Here is a 20,736-nt window from a genome sequence, read left to right as displayed (position 1 = left end):
TGGATGAGGGACGAACCGCTCAAAAACAGGCCTGCCCAGGCATGTGGCCTCCCTGGGATAGAGTTCCTCTGGGCAGCATCCAGGGATGGCGGGTGTTTTCGGGGGATCCTCTGTTTGGCATCCCTCCTCTGGATCCCTGATGTTCAACCTTTGGCCCTTATTCCTGTCCCCGTTGCTCCCCTAGCGCTTGCTCCACAGCTGCGCTTTTGTGTTTCCTCCCCCTAAACCAGTGGTTCTCAAATTATTGTACTGGTGACCCCTTTTCACAGAGCAAGCCTCTGAGTGCGACTCCCCCCATTATAAATAAAAACACTTGTTTATATATTTAACACCATTATAAATACTGGAGGCAAAGCGGGGTTGGGGGTGTAGGCTGACATCTCGTGACCCCCCCACGTAATAACCTTGCGATGCCCTGATGGGTCCTGACCTCCAGTTTAAGAACCCCTGCACTAAACCACCTGTCCCAGCCCAGCATCCGCAGACAGCACAGCAAGGACCAAACGCAGGAGTCCTGGCTCCCAGTGCGGGGAACAGATGGAGGTAGCACAGTGGCATTTCCTTCGGTGCGACAGTTGTGTGATGGGGCCTTGGGGTGCTCCCTGCCCTGTGAGCTTCCCCCTGGCTTTGGGGGGACAGGGAGGGACGCCCCCAGGCTGGGCCTGGCTTGGAGAGGGGGACTCCCTGCCCCCAATCAGCAGCCCCCACTTCCATGGAAGACTGAACCACACCATTGGGGTTAAGGGACTTGTCTAGCCACACAACGCTGCGTCTCTACTGCTCCGCGGGCCTCCGGGCGCTCCATGGTGCCGCGGAAGCCACTCTGGGCTGGGCGCTTCCGGCACTCGATGGTCAGGCCGGGCCGCCCCGCGCAGGCGCAGTGGTGAGGTTTCCCAGCTGCTGGCTGGGTCTGCACGTGAGCGCTGGGCGCGGTGACCGGCCATGCCGAAGGCGGGGAAGCAGCAGCAGCCGCCGCGGCCGCCGCAGGAAGAGTGGATCGGGGATGGGGAGCAGAAGGTCGGGGAGGCCGCAGGTGAGTGGACCGGACCGGGGAGAGACAGAGCCGGGGGGGGACACAGGGCCGGGGGGATTGGGGAGGGGGTTGGACCCGGGCGGGGGAGGGGCAGAATCCGGTGGGGGGGATTTTGGGGCAGGGGTGGTTGGACCGGAGGCGGGGGGTGACTGAAGAACGGGGAACTGGGGGTGGAGGGGGGTAACACAGGGTCGAGGGGAATTGGGGGCAGGGGGTGGACCCGGGGGGGAAGCAGATGAATCGGGGGGATTCTGGGGCAGGGCGGTGGCTTGGAACATCGGAGGCGGGGAGACTGAGACACCGGGGAACTGGCTGGCGGGGGGGGACACAGCGAGTGAGGAGCATGGGCAGGGGGTGGTGACAGCGGCGGGGGGGCAGAGAATCGGGGGGATTGGGAGGGTGGTTGGACCTGAGGCGGGGGGTGACTTGAAAACGGGGGGAACTGGCCCTGGAGGCGGGTACACGGGCTGGGGGGGGGTACAGAGGCCGGGTGGGATTGGGGCGGGGAGTGGTTGTACCAGGCTGGGAGGAGGGGCACAGAACCGGGGGAGGGGAGGTATTGGACTGGGGAGGGGACTGGGCTGGGGCAGGCAGACTGAGAACTGGGGGGTGATTGGGTCAGGGGAAGTGCTGGGGGCGGAAGTACTGGGTGGGACTAGGTTGGCTGTGGGCGATGGTACTGGATGGGACTGTGGTGTGGGGGGGTTAGAACCTGGCCAAGGAGTGGAGTACAAGCTGAGGGACTGAATTGAGCCAAAGCAGGGGGAGAAGGGGCTGGACCCTAAACTGGCTAAAGTGGGGAATGGGATGTGGGGGAAGAACCCCTGGAGGGAAGTGGGGGGAAGTGGAAAGGAGGTTAATGGGGAAGAGACTGTCGGGAAGGGGGGTTCTGGGGTTGGGCTAGATGGGGAGGAGTGGAGCTGGAACCGAAGCCGGATTATTTGGTGGGAGGGGGGTTGGGTCAGAACCAGGTGAGACACTGGGGTGAACCAGGCTCAGAGGGAGGGAGCAATGAGCTGAACCAGGCTCAGTCAGGGCTGATCTGGACTAAGGTGGGGGTGGAGGACAAGATGTGCCCATACATCCACCCACGAGAACTGCCCCAGGTGGGACCTAGCCGGGTCTGGGCAGTGGAGGGAGTGGCCGTGGATAGAGAGGTCTGGAAGCCAGGACTCCTGGGTTCTATTCCCAGTTCGCAGTCAATGGATTAGAGGGATGGGCTGGGAACCAGGACTCCTGGGTTCTATTCCCAGTTCACGGACGGGAGTGAGGTCTAATGGATTAGAGTGGAGGGGCTGGGAACCAGGACTCCTGGGTTCTCTCCCACCCACCTGGATTAATCTCTCTTGACTTGTTTTAGACAAAGTGGTGAAGAAAGGCAAGAAGGACAAAAAGACCAAGAAGTCGGTAAGAAGTGGGACTGAGCCGGGCCATGCTGGGGGAGGTGTGAACTCTGGAACAGGAGCCTAATGGGCAGGGCATTGGCCTTTAACTCAGGAGACCTTGGTTCTACACCCACCCTGCTGCGTGACTTGAGTTAAATCACTTCTCTCTGTGCCTTAATATCTCCTTCCACCATATAGCTAGTTACATGGACTGTTTTTCATTGTGTGTCTGGGCAGCACTTGGCACAAGGGGGCCCTGATCTCAGCTGGGGCAGAGACTGTCTCTTGCTGTGTGTCTGTGCAGCGCCCGGCACAACGGGGCCCTGATCTCAGCTGGGGCAGGGACTGTCTCTCCCTGTGTGTCTGTGCAGCGCCCGGCACAACAGGGCCCTGATCTCAGCTGGGGCAGGGACTGTCTCTCCCTGTGTGTCTGGGCAGCGTCCGGCCATGATCTCAACCGGGGTTTGTCAGTACTAAAAATGGGGACAAGTAGCTGTGTCTCTCAGACCTCACTGCAAGGGGACAGGCAAGGGAAGGTGGCTGGATCTCCCATAGCACAGTGGAGTCTCCCATTGCGGGGGTGGGCGTGAATGAAATGGGGAATGGTCACCAGCTGGAGTCCCCTTCCCTCACCACTAGGGGCAGGGAGACTCCTGGGGGTGGGAAGCAGAGCACTAATCTGTCCGTGCTGCCCTCCCCAGTTCTTTGAGGAGTTGTCCGTGGAAGAAAAACAAGTCAGCGAGCAGCAGGCTGTCATTAAAGAGAAGGAGCAGCAGCAGCAACAGGTGAGCAGCTAAAGCAGGGGTTCTCAAACGGGGGTTCGGGACCCCTCAGGGGATCACGAGGTTATTACGTGGGGAGGTCGCGAGCTGTCAGCCTCCACCCCAAACGCAGCTTTGCATCCAGGATTTATAATGATGTTAAATATGTTAAAAGGTGTTTTTAATTTGTAAGGGGGGGGGGTTGCACTCAATGCCTTGCTGGTACAAAAATTTGAGAACCACTGAGCTAAAGGAACTCCCCTGGAGGGCTGCTGGATGTTATTGTAGGACCTACAATAACTGTGCTGTTAGAAAGGGATGCCTTCCTTAACCAGGGGTACCCTGCACCCCAGGTTCTCACAGGCTGTGTGCATGGGGGATATGACCCCCCTGACATGCCTCATCTCTGTGTCCCCCCACCCCAGCTTCAACAACAGAAAAAGAAACGAGAGAAAAAGAAAGACAAGAGGAAGAAGGAGGCAGAGGAGGATGAGGAAGAGCAGCACCTGATCGAGAGGCTGAAGAAGCTGTCAGCTCCGGGCAGCGATGAGGATGAGGAAGGTGAGACAGGATGAGGCTGGAGGCCAGGACTCCTGGGATCCATTCCCAGGTCTGGTAAGGGAGTGAGGGCTAACTGTTAGGGCGGGGGTCGGACCTGGAGGTCAGGACTCCTGGGTTCCATACCCCCAAGTCATTAATCTGGACAGCTGGCAGGAGCTCATCTTGCCACAATTCCACGCCCTGGATTATGGTGTGTGAGGGGTTAACGTGGTGGGTAACGCCTGGCGCAGGGGGGCAGGTAGACAGCGTCTGTGGTGCTGTCTCAGGGGTATAAAAAGCGGTGCCATCCTGCCAGCAAGCCCAGAGGGGGGGCCCTCTCCATTCCCTCCTGAGACCTGTCCCATGGGATGGGAGCATGAGCCTCTCTTCTCCATGGCCTACCTTTTCCTAGTCCCTGCCCCACTGCACTAGCTCCTTCGCTCCAGCCCCTGCCCCGTGGCAGGAGAGGCCAGCCTCACGTGCGTCAGCAGGGAGTTAGAGGATGACAACCCACCAGGAAGCCCTCTCCCTCCCATCCCAGATCTCCCAAGGTGCTGGAGGACCAAGAGCTTTATGGGGCTAGCTCCCCATGGCGGGAGTGGTTGCGTCTCCATTCCATTGATCCCTAAAGTCCTTCTCTTGTTTCCTTTCCAGCGACCGTTCCCGTCACCAAAGGTGGGAAGAAGAAGAAGGTGAGATTCGAGGCTGGAAGGAGCCGCAGGGGCTGGGGTTGTTGTCTACACACGGACTGCGCAGGGTCCTGTGCTGGGAAACGGGCTGTAGGGCACAGTCCTGCCCCGGTTGAGATGGGACCTAAGGGGGCATCTACTTAGGGAATAGGTTGTAGGGGGGTGATCCTGCCCTGGGTTTCTTGGTGTGGGGGAGAGAGGAAATGTCCACCCTTTGCTAACGACCTTGGCTTTACCTTCCCCTAGAGAGGGAATGTGTTTGCCGCCCTGAGCCAGGAGCAGAGTGAAGAAGAGGAGGAGGAGGAGGAGGAGGAGGAAGAAGAGACGCTGAGAGCTGCCAAACCCAATAAGAACAAGATCAACCAGGTTAGCTCGCTCGGACGAAATGCAGCATGGAGTGGGGACGTCTTCTAGTGGGTTAGAGCAGTGGTGGTGCAGGGCAGGGGGTCAGGACTCCTGAGTTCTCTCCCAGCTGTGAGGGGAGTGGAGTCTAGTGGTTAGAGCAGAGACGGCTGGGAATCAGGACTTGCAGGTTCTATCTATCCCTAGTTCCGGCGGGGGCAGTGGTGCGCCTAGTGGTTAGAATAGGGAGGCTGGAAGGTAGAATTCCTGGATTCTCAGATCTATTAGAGGACAAGGAAATAGGGGATCATCCCCCCCCCCCCCCAAGGGAGGGTCCAGGAGCCCCCTGTGCTAGAGATGTTCCGTACCAAGCCTGGCCGGAGCCCAGGAGGATTAGACTTGGGGGGTCGCTGCTCCCCTGGGGGTCGGGTAACTCTTCCAATGCCAAGTTGTGGGGCTGACACGTTGCCCCCTGCAGACCCCACCTGATGACAAAGAGGAGAACCAGCCAGGGAAGAAGTTGACAAAGGACGACAAGCCAAAGAGAAAACAGGTCAGTCTCCCATTGCCCCCATGTTGCGTGGTTCCATTGGTCTTAACCGGGACAGGCATGGCTAGGTCTGGTGTGGATTGGAGCCAAGACTCCTGGGTTCTATCGCAGCTCTGGGAGTGGAGTGGGGGCTGGGAGCCAGGACTCCTTGGTTCTATTCCCCAGCTCTGAGGGGGGAGTGGGGAGCAGTGTGAGCTGGGAGCCAGGACTCCTGGGTTCTATTCCCCAGATCTGGAAGGGGAGTGGGGAGCAGTGCGAGCTGGGAGCCAGGACTCCTGGGTTCGATTCCCCAGTTCTGAGAGGGGAGTGGGGAGCAGTGTGAGCTGGGAGCCAGGACTCCTGGGTTTGATTCCCCAGCTCTGAGAGGGGAGTGGGGAGCAGTGTGAGCTGGGAGCCAGGACTCCTGGGTTCTATTCCCCAGCTCTGGGAGGGGAGTGGGGAGCAGTGTGAGCTGGGAGCCAGGACTCCTGGGTTCTATTCCCCAGCTCTGGGAGGGGAGTGGGGAGCAGTGAGAGCTGGGAGCCAGGACTCCTGGGTTCTATTCCCCAGCTCTGAGAGGAGAGTGGGGAGCAGAGGGGGCTGGGAGCCAGGACTCCTGGGTTCTATTCCCCAGCTCTGGGAGGGGAGTGGGGGCTGGGAGCCAGGACTCCTGGGTTCTATTCCCCAGCTCTGAGAGGAGAGTGGGGAGCAGGGGGGGCTGGGAGCCAGGACTCCTGGGTTCTATTCCCCAGCTCTTGGAGGGAATTGGGGTCCAGTGGGTTAAAGCGGGGGAGGCTGGGAGTCCCATGTGGCAGAATAACTTAGCCAACCAGCTGGGTATGAGTTTTGGCTCCGCTGGCCAGGAGTCTAACTGGGGCAGTGGGGCAGGGATGCTGGGCTGGGTCAGGTACAGTCAGAGACAGCGCGTCTCACCGGGCCAGGGATTTGCTCTGTGCTCTCAGCAGGAAGAAGACGACGATAAAAAGAGGAAGAGCAGGAAAAACGAGAAGAACAAAGGGAGGCAGCAGGTGCGAAGGTGGCATTTACAAGATTCAGCGGGATTGGCGTGTGCAAACCAGTGCCCCAGGGCTGCACTAGGGGGCGCTGTGCTGCAGGGAACAGGGTGCGGGCTCTGTAGGGGCACTGTCCCCTCGCAGCCAGTGCTGGCCCAATGCCTCAGCGCTGCACTAGGGGGCGTTGTGCTGCACAAGATGTATCTGGGGTTAGGAACTGAGGTTATTGACTTAATCTGAACCTGCTGTTTATAAATGCTCTTGTTTCTCCCACGGCTCCCAGGGAGGAGGATCAGGCTTTGCTGTTCTGGCCCAGAGCGAAGAAGAGGAGGAGAGTGAAGAGGAACCCAAACCCAAAGGCAAAGCAAGCAAGGTGGGCAAGAGAAGTGCTGGGCATGTAGCGTCTAGTGAGTTAGAGCAGGTGGAGCTGGGAGCCAGGACTCCTGAGTTCTAGTCCCAGTGCTGGGAGGGAGGAGTGTCTAGTGGTTAGAGCAGGAGGGGCTGGGACTCAGGATGCCTGGGTTCCATCTCTGGTTCTGGGAGCTGAGGTCTCGTGCAGGGGTCGGCAACCTTTCAGAAGTGGTGTGCCAAGTCTTCATTTATTCACTCTAAGGTTTCGCATGCCAGTAATACATTTTTAGGTTTTTAGAAGGTCTCTTTCTATAAGTCCAGAATATATAACTAAACTATTGTTGTATGTAAAGTAAATAAGGTTTTTCAAAAGTTTAAGAAGCTTCATTTAAAATTAAATTAAAATGCGGAGCCCCCCGGACCGATGGCCAGGACCCAGGCAGTGTGAGTGCCGCTGAAAATCAGCTCACGCGTGCCATAGGTTGCCTACCCCTGGTCTAGTGGGTTAGAGCAAGGGGGGGACTGGGAATCAGGACACCTGGGTTCTCTCCCCTTCAGGGAGAATGGCCCAGCTAGCTTTATGGGGGTTGGCTTCCCATGAATACTCCGGAATTGGACCCACTGGTCTGATGTGGCGCGGTGCAAAGGGAGGCCAGCATACCAGGCTAGATGGGCCCTTTCGTCTGATCCAGACAGGGAGGGGTGATACCAGGCCTATTGGGGTGATCTGGGGTCCCGGAGAGGAAGGGGGATGGGATACTGGTTAGCTGAGTGTCCTGAACTCCTTCACACTCCTCCTTTCAGACTGTGAATAAACAGACGGAATCCAGTGAAGCTGGGAAAAAAACCAAAGGAAAAAAGAATCAACCAGCCCAAGTGAGTGTTCCTGGGGGGCTCCCTACTACTGGTGGATACTAGGGGGCACTGTACTGCAGGGACCAGGTGGTGGGCTCCATAGGGAGCATTCTCCCCTCATAGTCAGTGCTGGCAATATCGCTGTGTGGCCAGTACCCAGCTGCCCCACCCCAGAGCTGGCTGCAGTTTGGCTCTGGGAGAGTGGTCCCTGCTCATTGTGGTTGACTGAGCTGGCTTCTGTTCTGCTGCAGAATAAATTTGCTGCTCTGGAGTCCGAGGAGGAGAAGTTGGAGGAAGACAAGGAGGAGCCAGAGAAGAGCAAGGAGAAGCCCAAGCGAGGCAGTGAGCCCGTAAGACAATCCTCTCGGCGGCGGGGGTGGGTTTGCCCTGTTCAAACCGAACTGCATTCGTTGGGCTGGCTCAGGTGTGAGACAACTTGGTGGGTTCTCAGCTCATTGCCAGCATCCAGCTGGCCCCCAGTCCCTCACGGACAACCTCAGCAGAGAGGCCCAGGGTGAACGGTCATGGAGCCAACCTTCCCTCTGCCCCCTGGAAGGGGATCACTGCAGAGGTAGGGCTGAGGCATATCAGAAGAGGATGAAGCTGTGGAACTGGTACCCAGGACTCCTGGGTGCTATCCCTGGCTCTAGGAGGGGAGTGGGGGTCTAGTGGTTGGGGGGATGCTGGGCGCCTGGACTTTTGGGTTCTATCCTGGCTCTGGGTGGAAGGTTTTATTCGTAACCAGCCTCCTGTGGTCGGTACAGCAGTCGGAGGAGGATGAGGAGGACGAGGGGGAGAAGAAGGACGATGACCCCTATGCTCATCTCAGCAAGAAAGAGAGAAAGAAGCTCAAGAAGCAGGTGAGCTCTGGGTGGGAAGATCCTTCCTGGAGGGGGCGAAGCTTCTGCCAAACAGGCCCCTCCAAGCCCTTGTGTGTGGTGATCACCCCCCTCCAGTGGGGTGGCTCCCAGCTGTATTTAGCCGCACCTCTTGTTCACATGCCAGTGTTCCCAGAATCCTTTGCAGCCATCCAGTTGGTACTGAAGCATCGTAGGAATTGCTTGCCGGGGGGAGGAGAGACCAACTAATGTGGATCCATTTTGTGCGTGTCATCCCACCCCCAGAGCGAGTCCTGGCCCAATAGGCTCCCCGCTGGGGCACCCACCTAGCTGGGCATGATGGCCCCCAGGCAGGCTGGGTACTGGCGGGAGGGTCCCTTGGCTAGAGGGGAGGGGAAGAGAGGGTCCCTTGGCCGGGGCATCACCTCAGGCTCTCCCGCAGCTGGAGTTTGAGCGGCAGGTGGCAACGCTGAAGGCTGCCAACGCGGCGGAGAACGACTTCTCGGTGTCTCAGGCAGAGTTGTCCTCGCGCCAGGCCATGCTGGAGAATGCCTCCGACATCAAGGTACCTCTCCCACCCCCGAGTTTATTTGGAATGTGTCCACACCCCCCGCCCCCCCACTCTCCCAATATGGTCAGCAGTTGGTGTTTTCCGCTGGGATGCCTTCCCTTTAGCAGCCACGTGGAAGGGGTTAATGTCCCATAATTCCACCCCCTTCTTTTCCCTCTCCTTCTCCCTCTCTCCCCTCCCATCTTGATGGAGTTGGTATTTCCCACTACAAGGAGGACCAGCAGCAGCATGGAAGGGGTTAAGCCCCTCCCTTCCCTCCATTGGTGGGTCTGGGTTGTGCCATGCTGCAGGGGTTGGGTGGGAGACTGAGTTGAACCATGTGGTAAGAGGGGGATGGGAGTGGATCACACCACCTTATGGGGATGTGAGGAGTGGACAGCGGGAGCAGGTTGTACCATGAGATGGCGGGGCCATTGGTGGTGGCGGTGGAGGACATAGAGTGGATTATACCATCTGGCAAGGATATAGAGTGGGTGACACAGTTATATGGGGTCATATTAGTTGGGATTGCGGGGATTGGGTTATGCCATCTGAAGGGGGGGGTTTCACAAATGGGAGAGGAAATGGGTTGTACCAAGAGGTGGTCATGGGGACCATTGGCCGGAGGGAGGGTCATACCATGAGATGCCAGGATATTCTGGGGTAGGGGGGCGACTCCCTCAAGAATGGGTCATACCATTTCACACAGCTGGCAGGGGGGAGGTCGTACCATCTTTTCTGATCTCTCTCCTGTGTGGTTGCAGCTGGAGAAATTCAGCATCTCAGCTCACGGCAAGGAGCTCTTCGTCAACGCAGACCTGTACATTGTGGCTGGGCGCCGATACGGCCTGGTGGGACCCAACGGGTAGGTAGATGGATGGATCCCTCCCAGGGATGCTCTCCCCTCGCGGTCAGAGCTACTTCTGTGCGACGCTAGGGGGCACTGTGCTGCAGATTCCTCTTTGCGTCCTCCCTCCCTGCTTCACCCTTTTGTTCCCTCCCCCTGTGTAGGAAGGGCAAAACCACCTTGCTGAAGCACATCGCAAACCGGGCCCTGAGCATCCCCCCTAACATTGACGTGCTGCTGTGCGAGCAAGGTACGTGGGGGGTGGGGGGAGCCAGGACTCCTGGGTTCTTTCCCCGATTCTGGGAGAGGAGTGGTGCCTAGTGGTTAAAGCAGGGGAGGCTGGGAGCCAGGACTCCAAGGTTCTCTCCCTGCCTCCAGGAGGGAAGTGGGGGCTAGTGGTTAGAGCAGGGAACCTTGCACTCACTGAGTCCTCTTCTGCCCCTACCTCCCCACCCCCAGAGGTGATAGCGGATGAGACCCCCGCAGTCCAAGCAGTGCTCAAGGCCGACACCAAGCGGCTGAAGCTGCTGGAGGAGGAGAAGCGGCTGCAGGCTCTGCTGGAGAAAGGGGACGACAGCGTGGCTGAGCAATTGGAAAAGGTACTGAGGGGTGTGGGGGAGGGGAGAGGGCAGTGGGGAAAGGGAAATAGCTGGGAGGGCGGGGGGCTTAGCCACTGTGTACAGGTTTTTATACCATTGCAACTGCTGTGGGGAGGAGAGCAGGGGAGGGGAGGGCAAACCGGGAATGGGGGGCATGCAGGGGGATGAAGGAGGGTTGTAGTAGTGTGGGGGAGCAGAGAGTGGGCAAGGAGGTGAAGCATGGGGGCAGTTGAGGGATCTGGGGAGGGGAGAAATGGAGGGAGCCAGGGGCTGTAGAGGAGGAGGCTCTAGCTTCAGGAGGAAGCAAAGGCTTCCTGGTGAATCCGCCCATCTCCCCCTCCGCAGGTGTATGAGGAGCTCCGGGCCACGGGGGCGGCCGCAGCGGAGGCCAAAGCCAGGCGCATCCTGGCCGGTCTGGGCTTCAACCCTGAGATGCAGAACCGGCAGACCAAGAAGTTCTCAGGCGGCTGGCGCATGAGAGTGTCTCTGGCCAGGTGAGGCTGGCGGGGGTGGGGCCTGCATAATGGGCCCATGATCCCACATGTGCTGACCTGGGTGAGTCGATGCTGTAGATCCGTTGGTGGGGCCATGTCACACACCACCCACCCACACACTGGGGCATCTGCCCTGCTGGGGGCTAGGCTGAGACCTGACAGCTCGTTACACCCAGATGGGAACGATCCAGTCTGGAACCAGGGCCCCCTAGAGGGGAAAGGCCCTGTGTCTTGTTCCCTGTTCCCCCTGATCCAGCCAGTCCCCTTGTCCTTGTGCAGTCCTGCAAGGAGTCACTAGGGGGCACCGCTCACCCACTCCATCTCCTTCAGGGCCTTGTTCATGGAGCCGACCTTGCTGATGCTGGATGAACCCACCAACCACCTGGATCTCAACGCCGTCATCTGGCTCAACAAGTGAGTGCCCAGCCCTGGAGAAACCTTTCCCCTCAGTGCCGGGGCTCCCTGGCTCGCATCAGCAGCTGCCAGCTCTGGCGGGAGCCCATTCAGCGAGCAGCAACTGTACGGGGGTGGACTTTGGGAGTCCCACACTGGGGGAATTGTGCTCAGCCCCTTGTGGTGGGGCGAGAGGTCTCGCTGGCTGTCAGAGGTAGATGGGGGTTGGTGGGATGGGGGCAGGAGTCAGGTGGGTTATAAGCTGTGTTGGGGGGAGAGGGTTTCTATTGTGGCAGGGTTTGGACTCGGGGGGTTTCCCCTATGGGGCAGGGGTCTCAGCCGAGGGTCAGGATTTGGATTGGCTGAGATTCCCCCCTGGTGGGGCGACAGGGAGGGTGCATGGGGCCTGGTTTGTCGGGGGGTGTTAGAGGAGACAGCTCCCATTTGTAGATTTCCCCCCACTGCTGGGCTAAGTGAGGCTGCCCTACATCCCACCGTGGGGTGTACGTTGGGGGTTCTAGCTCTGTCCCCTCCCTCTTGGCTGGGGTGTCCGTCCTAGCCGCGGACCAGGGTCCGTCCGTCTGTCTGACTGATTCTCCTCTGTTTGTCTCCGGTTCACCTGCCCAGCTACCTGCAGACGTGGAAAAAAACTCTCCTCATCGTCTCCCACGACCAAGGCTTCCTGGACGACGTCTGCACTGACATCATCCACCTGGACATGCAAAAACTTTTCTACTACCGGGGCAACTACAGTGAGTTGGGGGAGCAGCTGGGGCAACTGCAGTGAGGGGGAGGAAGAGGAGGTAGGGGAACTATATGAATGGGGACCAGGGGAGCAGCTGGGGCAGTTGCAGAGACTGATCTGCTCGGGGTGGAGATTTAGAGGAGGTAGGGTCACCCAGAGATCTGAGCCCATCTGGAGGCTGGTTTGCTCCTAGGTCTCTCTCCAGGGGTAGGGTTTGTGGGCTCTTGGTGCATCATGGGAGTTGTAGTTCAGTTGCCCCATACCCCCATTCTTCCATACGGACTGAGCTTGGCCAAACTTTCCCATGATGCATCCCTCTCTCTGAGCTGCCAGATTGAATCATGGGAACCCTGTGTCATAGTACCTCATGGGAGATGTAGTCCAGCCAGGGAGCTCAGTCCAGAGCCGACAATGAGAGCGTGAGGTGCCTGAACTACAAGTCTCATGAGGTGCCACAGGGGCATATGAGAGCCCCAAGTTTTCCATTGGCTGAAAACCCTGCTTTCCCTCGGAAAAAGAGTTTTGGTGGGAAATTTTTGACTCTCCTGAATGGTGAGCTTCCTCCACAGGTCTCGTCCTCTAGTTCTAGGAGTTGAGATCACTTTGTTTACATCCAGAGGGTCCTAGGTACAATCCCCCAGGGAGGAAGCAGGGCAGGGAGGGGAAGTGGCCGAGTGGGAAGTCGAACCTGGATTCCTCCCCCCGTCCCAGAGCAGCGCCCTAACTACAACCCCTCACCCCCCATTCTGCCGCAGTGACCTTCAAGAAGATGTACCAGCAGAAGCAGAAAGAGCTGCTCAAACAGTACGAGAAACAGGAGAAGAAACTGAAAGACCTCAAGGCTGGTGGGAAGTCGACAAAACAAGCGGTGAGTCCTGAGATCCAGCCCCAGGGCAGGGGGGACTGGCTGGTTTAGGGGGTTGAGGAATAGGATATGGGGTCTTCCCCCTCTAGGAGGCCACTGGCTTCAATCCAGCTCTTTCCTACCTTGAATTTAGCCCCATCATGTTGACCCAGGGAACCCACTGCTACAGGATTTTACTGAATTAAGAATCTCTTTCCCAACAACAATGGGGTTAACACTCACCCTTCACGCTGAGGGGTGGCAGCTGAGCCCCACCTGGGTGTCACATGAAAATCATCCCTTCCTTGCCATGGGACTGTACTGCCCCCTGAGGTACAGTGTGGTGGATTGTACTTCCTTGGACTCTGGAGCTAGGGGGTACCAAGCTAGATGGGCCTCCGGATCTGATGAGCTGGATTAGATGGGTCCATGGGTCTGATTGAGGGGGAAGGGAAGGGGCACAATATGAGGCTAGATGGGCATGTGGGCTTGATCCAGAGTGACAGGGATGAGGTGGGATACCAGGCTAGATGGGCACATGGATTTAATCTGGGGTGACGGAGGAGGCGGGATACCGGGCTAGATGGGCACATGGGTTTGTCGCTCTGTTCGTCTCCAGGAGAAGCAAACCAAGGAGGCCCTGACGCGAAAGCAGCAGAAATGCCGCAAGAAGAACCTGGATGAAGAGGCTAACGAGGCCCCCGAGCTGCTGAAGAGGCCCAGGGAATACACAGTGAAATTCACCTTTCCCAACCCACCGTCGCTCAGTCCCCCGATTCTGGGCCTGCATGGTATGTCCCCACACAGCGTAGGGGGCCTTCACAGGGGCGCTCTCCCGTCACAGTCAGAGCTGGCCCCAATGCCCCAGTATGACACTAGGGGGCGCTGTGACATTATTAGAACTCCCCTGGGGTGTGAACCCTGCTGTCTTGGCCAAATCTAATTCCCCGCCCCCCCCCCCCCCCCCCCCGCCACATCCATTCTGTCTCCCAGATGTCTGCCACCCTGTGGCCACAAATGGACACTGGATTCCCCTTCACTTCCTCCCGCAAATGTTGGGTAACATTGCAGTGTGCCTGTTCACCAGCCACCCCACCCCAGAGGTGGCTGCATTTCAGCACCCGGTGAGTGCTCCCTTTTCATCCTCTGAGGATACAGGACGCTGAGGAGTTTTCTTTCTGACGCCGGTTTCCCAGGGGCCCCAGAGCGGAGTGGTGCATTATGGGCAGGTCCCCCTGGAGCGCTGTCCAGCAGTTGTGCACTCGCACCCCTCACCCTCCTCCCTGCCCCTTCTCCGCAGGTGTCGTGTTTGGCTACGAGGGACAGCAGCTGCTGTTCAAGAGTCTGGATTTTGGGATCGACATGGAGTCTAGAAGTGAGTGACCGGCCGGTGTTTGAGAGACCCTACAATAACAAACTGACCTGCGTGCAGCCCCAAAACTCCCTCTGCCTATAGCCCCAGCAACGCTACGAACCAGGGTGTACAGGCTGCACCTGTGGGCAAGACCCTATAATAACCTCACCCAGTAACTCGATGATGATGAACTAGTTGGTGCAGGCACAGCGCTCCTGAGAGACCCTACAATAACAAAGCTGCACACATCCCCAACACCCCTATGCCAATGAATTGGGCTGTTCAGCCCCAGGCAAGACCCTACAGTAACAGCCTGCGCAACCCCCCTAGCACCCCTGAGAGACTTTAAAATAACAAATCAGCCCGCACAGACCCTGTAGCATCCCGAGAGATCTGACGTTCACGAAGCGGCCCTCATAGCACTCTTGAGAAGACCCTACAATAACAAGCCCCCCCCCCCCACACACACAGTCGTGGGGCGGGTAGTGGGGAGTCCGATGCTAATGAATCAGTCCCATCCAAGCCCCCGTGCTAACCCACTGCCCTCCTGGCCTGGTTGAGTCACTGATGGCTGCTCTCTCTCTGCCTCTCAGTCTGCATTGTGGGGCCGAACGGCGTAGGGAAGAGCACACTGCTGCTGTTGCTGACGGGGAAGCTCACACCGGTAAGGGGCCCCTCCCGGAACCCCCGAATCCAGACTCAACCCAATTCTGTTCTCCCTCAGTGTGTCTTCAGTTGGGGACAGGATTCCCCTTCCTTCCTGTCCTAAACTGCTGTGCAGCTCTTCCCCAGCTGCCCCCCCCAGAGGTGGCTGCATTTCAGTGCTAGGTGAGCAATCCCTATGCTGTGTCGCTGTGCAGCTCTTCCCCAGCTGCCCCACCCCACAGGTGGGTGCATTTCAGTGCTGAGTGAGGGCTTGCTGTGTGCTGTTAACACACTAGAGGGCAGAGGAAAGTAGTATCCATTCACCCCTTTCTCTTCTCCTTTCAGACAAGAGGGGAGATGAGGAAAAACCACAGACTAGTAAGTAATGGACCCAAATGCTGAGGTTTGTGAGGGCAGCGGAGCCCGATTGATTGGGGCACCTGCAGAGCTGGGGGACAGCCCAGGGCTGGGATAGCAGGCGGGGCTGCACATTGGGATTGGGGGCACTGGCAGATCTGGGGGGGGAGCCCAGGGCTGGGATAGCACGGAGCTGCAGGTTGGGATTGGAGGCCAGGGCTGGGATAGCAGGGGGCTGCAGGTTGGGATTGGAGCCAGGGCTGGGATAGCAGGGGGCTGTGCACTGGGGGGTACTGGCAGAGCTGGGCGGGGGGATCCCAGGGCTGGGATAGCAGGGGAGCTGCAGGTTGGGATTGGAGGCACTGGCAGATCTGGGGGGCACCCAGGGCTGGGATAGCACGGAGCTACAAGTTGGGATTGCAGGCCAGGGCTGGGATAGGGGTCTGCAGGATGCAATTGAGGGGCACCAGCACAGCCAGGGTGTGACAGGGAGGGGAACCGGCAGCAAGGGGGCGGTGCTTTTGAGTGGTGACTCCACCCCTTTCTCCTCGTAGAAAATCGGCTTCTTTAACCAGCAATATGCTGACCAGCTGAACATGCAGGAGACGGCGACCGAGTACCTGCAGCGCAACTTCAACCTGCCCTACCAGGACGCCCGCAAGTGCCTGGGGCGCTTTGGCCTCGAGAGCCACGCCCACACCATCCAGATCTGCAAGCTCTCCGGTACGGGGATGGGGCTGAGGTGGGGGGCCTTGGATAGGGCTCTAGAGAAGACTTGGGGCTGAGTATACAGAGTAAGCGGCAGGGTCTGGAGAAGTGGGGGGGCACCAGGGCAAGTGGGGGTTGGGAGAGGGCACCCAGCAGCTTAAGTTGGAGGCGGGAAGGGCTTGGCTGTCTGGGATGGGGGATGATGCAGACAAGTGGGGAAGGGGCTCCCCGTCTCATCCCTCACCTTGCTCCACTCGCTCCCTTTTCCCCAGGCGGCCAGAAGGCTCGCGTGGTGTTTGCCGAGTTGGCCTGCAGAGAGCCTGATGTCCTCATTCTGGTGAGTGTCTCTGGGGCGAGAGGTGGGACAGAGCCCTGGAGAGCACCAGGCCCAGTGGGTTAGAGTGGGGGGTGGGGCTGGGAGCCAGGACTCCTGGGTTCTGTCCCGGGTTCTGGGAGGGGAGTGGGATCCAGTGCGTTAGAGCAGCAGGTGGGTGGGGCTGGGAGCCAGGACTCCTGGGTTCTGTCCCGGGTTCTGGGAGGGGAGTGGGATCCAGTGGATTAGAGCAGCAGGGGGGTGCTGGGAGTCAGGACTCCTGGGTTCTCTCTGGGATCTGCCCCTTCGCCTTCTCAGCCCATTGTCTCTTCCCCAGGATGAACCTACCAATAACCTGGACATCGAGTCCATCGACGCCCTGGCTGATGCCATCAATGAGTACAAAGGGGGTGAGTGACGCCAGCGGGCGCTCAGGCTGGGCTGGAAGGGCCCATTGGCCTGGTGGGGAGGGGATTCCAGGCTGGAACAGGCCATTAGTTTGGTTCGGGTTGGAGTGCGGGAGGGAATTCTGGGCCAGAAGAGCCCATTGATGTTGGGGGAGGGAATTCCAGGCTGGAACGGTCCATTGGTCTGGTCCAAGGGTGGGAAGAGGAAATTCTGGGCCAGAAGGGTCTGTTGGTCTGGTCTGGGGCTGGGATTGGGTGGGAATTCAGGGCAGGATGGGTCCATTGGTCTGCTCCGGGGGGAAGGGAGGGAATATATGAGGCTGGATGGGCCCCATTGGTCTGTTCTGAGGGGAGAAGGTTGAAAACCCTTCCTATAATGCCCCTCACCAAGTGACACCACCCCAGAAAAGGGCCTGCACAAATGACCCAGCATGCATTCTCCTGGGCAATACCCTCAAACATATGCCCCTCCTCCCCCGTCTGTGGGATGGTATCTCCCACTTCTTGGAATGGAGGATCCCCCTGCTCCCCTAAACCCCCCCACTTCCCCTTGCAGCTGTCATCATTGTGAGCCATGATGCCCGGCTGATCACGGAGACCAATTGCCAGCTGTGGGTGGTGGAGGAGCAGAGCGTTGAGCAGATTGACGGCGACTTCGATGACTACAAGCGCGAGGTGCTGGAGGCCCTGGGCGAGGTCATCATCAACCGGCCCCGCGAGTGAGGCAGGGGCGGGGCCATTCCAAAGCTCCTCCCCTGCCCATCATGGACTCCCCATTCGCCCACCTGCACCTTTGCAGCAGGACTTGGGTGCAGCTGGATAGCGGAGGAAGTGTGGCTATAATGATGGGATGAGGCTCGGCTTTGGGGATGGGGCTAAACCTGTGAAAGGGGGTGGATTTTGCCACCTGCTTCCTTTCTTGGAAGGGCCATGGGTTATTTATATGAAGGGTGGGAGGGGGGTTAGGGTTAGGGAGTTGGGGTAGGGGGGCTGGTTTGTATTGGAATGGTCTTTTCTGGACCAGGTGGGGAGGAGATGGTGCCCCATTGTTGGACTCATCTCACCCTCCCAGCTGCTCCGAACATGGTTCGAGCCTCGTTCTAGTTCCGTGTGACAGGATTCAATTAAAACAGGAAGGAAAAAGTGGCTGGTGGCTTTGATTGTGCGAGGGATGTGGATTTATCATGGCCGAAGAGGTTGGGCGCGGAGGGTGTCTGTCCGGCTCACTCACTCCTTCAAGGGGGCAGAGGGGAGCTGGGGCCACTTCTGCCCACGCGGCTGGTGGGGAGGGGGCGATGGGAGCAGGGTGCCTGCCCTGCTGGAGCCTGGGCTGAGGCCCCACAACTCATGATGCACATGGGGCCAATGGTTGACTGGGATGGATTCATCTGTGTTACTGCCATAGAGAGGGAAAGGCTGAATCATGTAAAACGGGGTACAGGGTTTGGCACTCGCACCTCTCTCTCACTTGCAGCCTTGGGTACCAGAGCAGCATGGGCCCAGCGTGGGGCTAATCAGCAGCTCCACCACCTGGCAAACGTGCCAGCAGTGGGTTGTTCAGGCCACCTCTCTAATTGCAGGCTCACAGCAGTGTTGATGAGGAAGGAAAAAGACACGTCAGGGGTGGGGGATAAAATCATGTCCCATGTGGGGGCTGGGATTTCGCTACAGCAAGCGGAGGGGTCCTCTGGGTCCCTCTTAGACCCACTCTGCTCATGTGGGCCCGGGGTCCCAGAAGCTGGCGGGGGAGGCTGCTAGACAGTAGCCAATTTCACTCCAGTAGCCAATTTTTCTGTCTTGAGTCTCTTTAAGAAGCCTCACAAGGAATGGGGGGGAGGGAGGGCAGACTAGCCCACTGCCCTCATTTCATACCCCCCTTGGGCCTAGTTTCTGACACATTGATATGGTGTCATGGAGATCAGGCTTGACACTGTTGTTCTTAACCAGGCCTGACAGTCCAGGCCTCCTGCTCGAATTCCAGGCCTGTGTGTTTGGGTTAAGCCGGGGGCTCTCCCTTTTCAGATCTTTTCCAGTCCACAGGGTTGCTATGGTGTCATCTGACAAACTTACTGTCTACAGGGGGCTCAATTAGGGTAAAATTGTAGGCCCAATTCTCAACTGGCTGGAGCAGAGCCTAGCCCCCCAGTGTGGAAAGGCTCCTGTGTCCTGCTCCCTAAATCAGGGGTTCTCCACTGTTCCAGACTATTTTGTCTTGTTTACCCCCAAGTTTCATCTCACTTAAAAATGACTTGCTCACAAAATGAGATGCAAAACTTGCTTTCTCATTTTTACCATATAGTTATAAAATAAACTGATTGGAATATAAACATTGTTCTTACATTGCAGCACATAGAGCAGTATAAAGTCGTATGAAAGTTTAGTTTGTATGGGCATGCCTAATGCTTTTTTATGGAGCCTGTTGTAAAACTAGGCAAATATCTAGAGGAGTTGATGTACCCCATGGAAGATCTGGGTGCACCCTGAGGGGTGTGTGTGTCCACCTGCATGAGAACCACTGCCTTAAGTGAACCAGTCCCTGGGAGCTGAGCCCAGGCTGGGCAAGTGTAGACACCCCCTTGTCCCTCTCCCAGCACATTAGCCGCAGCCCGTGTTCAGCTCCGGCAGGCCTATTCAGCCCTCCCTGGTTGCATCCTGCTGTTACTGTGCCTCTGTTGGGAGCATGTCTGTTCCTTCAGCTGCTCTCCTTTAGCACAGGCTGGGCACTTGATTCTAATACACCCCATTGAGCTGATGCTGCGTGGGGCTAAGTATTAGCTATTAAATGCTCCATGGATCAGCAAAAGCAGCAGGGGCGAACTGAGCTGAAGGTGACTGCAGCAGGGCCTCTAGGTGCTATATGTGATCTTGGTTTTGGGTCTGTTTTCCCCCTGATCCCATCCAAGCAGCGTCAGATTCACTGCACAGTAGTAAAGGATGGCCAAGTCATTGCTGGTCAGCTTCAGACTCAACACCCCCAGATGTAAACAGGGTGAGGGGGGCTAAGCTGTTCATCTCAAACCTCTTCATTACAGGCCCCTGGAGCCTATCAAGTCCCATTTACCAGTTGCACTGTCAACAGCAGGTTTCAGAATTAACAGCTGGCAAGGTGAATGGCCAGTATAGTCGATTGGCCCACTGAGCACTGTACAGCTGTTCTGCTTGGACCACCTGTAGGTTTCAGAGTTAACATTGAGGTGATTGGAGAGGGGGACAGCAGATCATGAGTCTGTTGGCCATTGTACAAGCTACTGTTGCTCAAGGCACCTGTGGAAGCTTCTCTGCACCATAAAAGGGCTGCCAGAGGACAATCAGGTGCACTATTTCACCAGCATGGTGCGTTGCTGGTTCTGATCACTCAGTACCAGCCCCTCTACCTTGGCCTCCAGCCTGCTGGGGGGAAGCAGAAGCACAGAATCCTGCTGCCCAGGAGGGAAGGGATTAAACCCCAGACTGATACCCCCCGTCTGCAATTTCTTAGAGCAACCCATGCAGCAGGAGGAGCTCATCCTCCCTCCCCCTACCAATAACTGCACAGGGCCCCTTTTTAAAAAGCAAACTGTGGCATCATACTGACACCTAGCAAGGTTGGAGCCTTTAGGTCCACCACCCAGCCCTCTGCCACTTGAGCTACCAGTGTAACTGTTACCAGTAGTAGGTTGTCACCTCTCTCTAGCCTAGCACCAGAGGACTAGGAAATGCTCTGCAGGTGGGTTTCAGAGCTAGTTACTAATAGTATAGTGAGACTTCGGAGCTTGGCTCCATACCAGGCCTAGAGGGGAGTGTGTTGTAGCAGGCACAGACTCCTTTGCATATTCTCACCTCCACCCCACCCCCAGCATGACACCTTCTACCCCTTCTCCTTCTTGTCTGTTTCCTTGCCTCACCTGGCCTCCAGTCAGCATACCCTCCACCCACATTCCTATCCCCACTGCCTGCCTGTGCCTGTCTCCCTCCCCATACATAAACACCCATTAGACCCATCTCCCCTCCTCCTTCAGACTGGTTCTCAGCCCGTTTCCATCCACAGGTCTGCCTCTTGTCCCCTCTGCATGTGAATTGGGGGGGCGGGGGGGTTCTCTCCACACTGTCTGAGCCCAAGCAGAGGAGCACAGCACAGGCGCAAGACTGCTGGCTCCCCATTCC

General features: G+C 57.8%; 1 protein-coding gene across 4 annotated transcripts; it reads left to right on the top strand.

Moving 5' to 3' along the window:
• The first annotated feature begins 855 nt into the window (after positions 1-855).
• ABCF1 (ATP binding cassette subfamily F member 1) lies at positions 856-17,736 on the top strand. Of its 4 annotated transcripts, none has more exons than XM_032800364.2 (28): positions 879-1,033; positions 2,394-2,440; positions 3,120-3,203; positions 3,605-3,740; positions 4,374-4,411; positions 4,655-4,774; positions 5,229-5,303; positions 6,245-6,307; positions 6,576-6,665; positions 7,448-7,519; positions 7,750-7,848; positions 8,263-8,358; positions 8,780-8,902; positions 9,652-9,752; positions 9,899-9,984; positions 10,194-10,333; positions 10,679-10,827; positions 11,158-11,241; positions 11,848-11,972; positions 12,721-12,833; positions 13,429-13,600; positions 14,110-14,184; positions 14,757-14,827; positions 15,154-15,186; positions 15,720-15,888; positions 16,146-16,210; positions 16,524-16,596; positions 17,150-17,736. In XM_032800364.2, the coding sequence occupies exons 1-28, from the start codon at positions 943-945 to the stop codon at positions 17,314-17,316; spliced, it is 2,757 nt and encodes a 918-aa protein (XP_032656255.1). In that variant the 5' UTR covers positions 879-942; the 3' UTR covers positions 17,317-17,736. The 4 variants fall into 4 exon arrangements, with proteins under 4 accessions (XP_032656275.1, XP_032656255.1, XP_032656265.1 ...); XM_032800374.2 differs by having other exon boundaries at positions 6,242-6,307; positions 8,266-8,358; XM_032800354.2 differs by having other exon boundaries at positions 6,242-6,307.
• The last annotated feature ends 3,000 nt before the right edge of the window (positions 17,737-20,736 follow it).

The sequence above is a fragment of the Chelonoidis abingdonii genome, chromosome 12, assembly GCF_003597395.2.
Source record: "Chelonoidis abingdonii isolate Lonesome George chromosome 12, CheloAbing_2.0, whole genome shotgun sequence".
Taxonomy (NCBI): domain Eukaryota; kingdom Metazoa; phylum Chordata; order Testudines; family Testudinidae; genus Chelonoidis; species Chelonoidis abingdonii.
Note: the sequence above shows the minus strand (reverse complement) of the source record. Positions and strands in the feature narration are given on the sequence as shown.

What these genes read in the sequence shown, in the direction of transcription:
- ABCF1 (XM_032800354.2), top strand. Translation starts at nt 943, where the DNA reads ATGCCGAAGGCGGGGAAGCAGCAGCAGCCGCCGCGGCCGCCGCAGGAA. An exon ending in CTACTACCGGGGCAACTACA is followed by an intron (nt 11,973 to 12,720) that starts GTGAGTTGGGGG and finishes ATTCTGCCGCAG; the next exon opens with TGACCTTCAAGAAGATGTAC. An exon ending in GGAAGTCGACAAAACAAGCG is followed by an intron (nt 12,834 to 13,428) that starts GTGAGTCCTGAG and finishes GTTCGTCTCCAG; the next exon opens with GAGAAGCAAACCAAGGAGGC.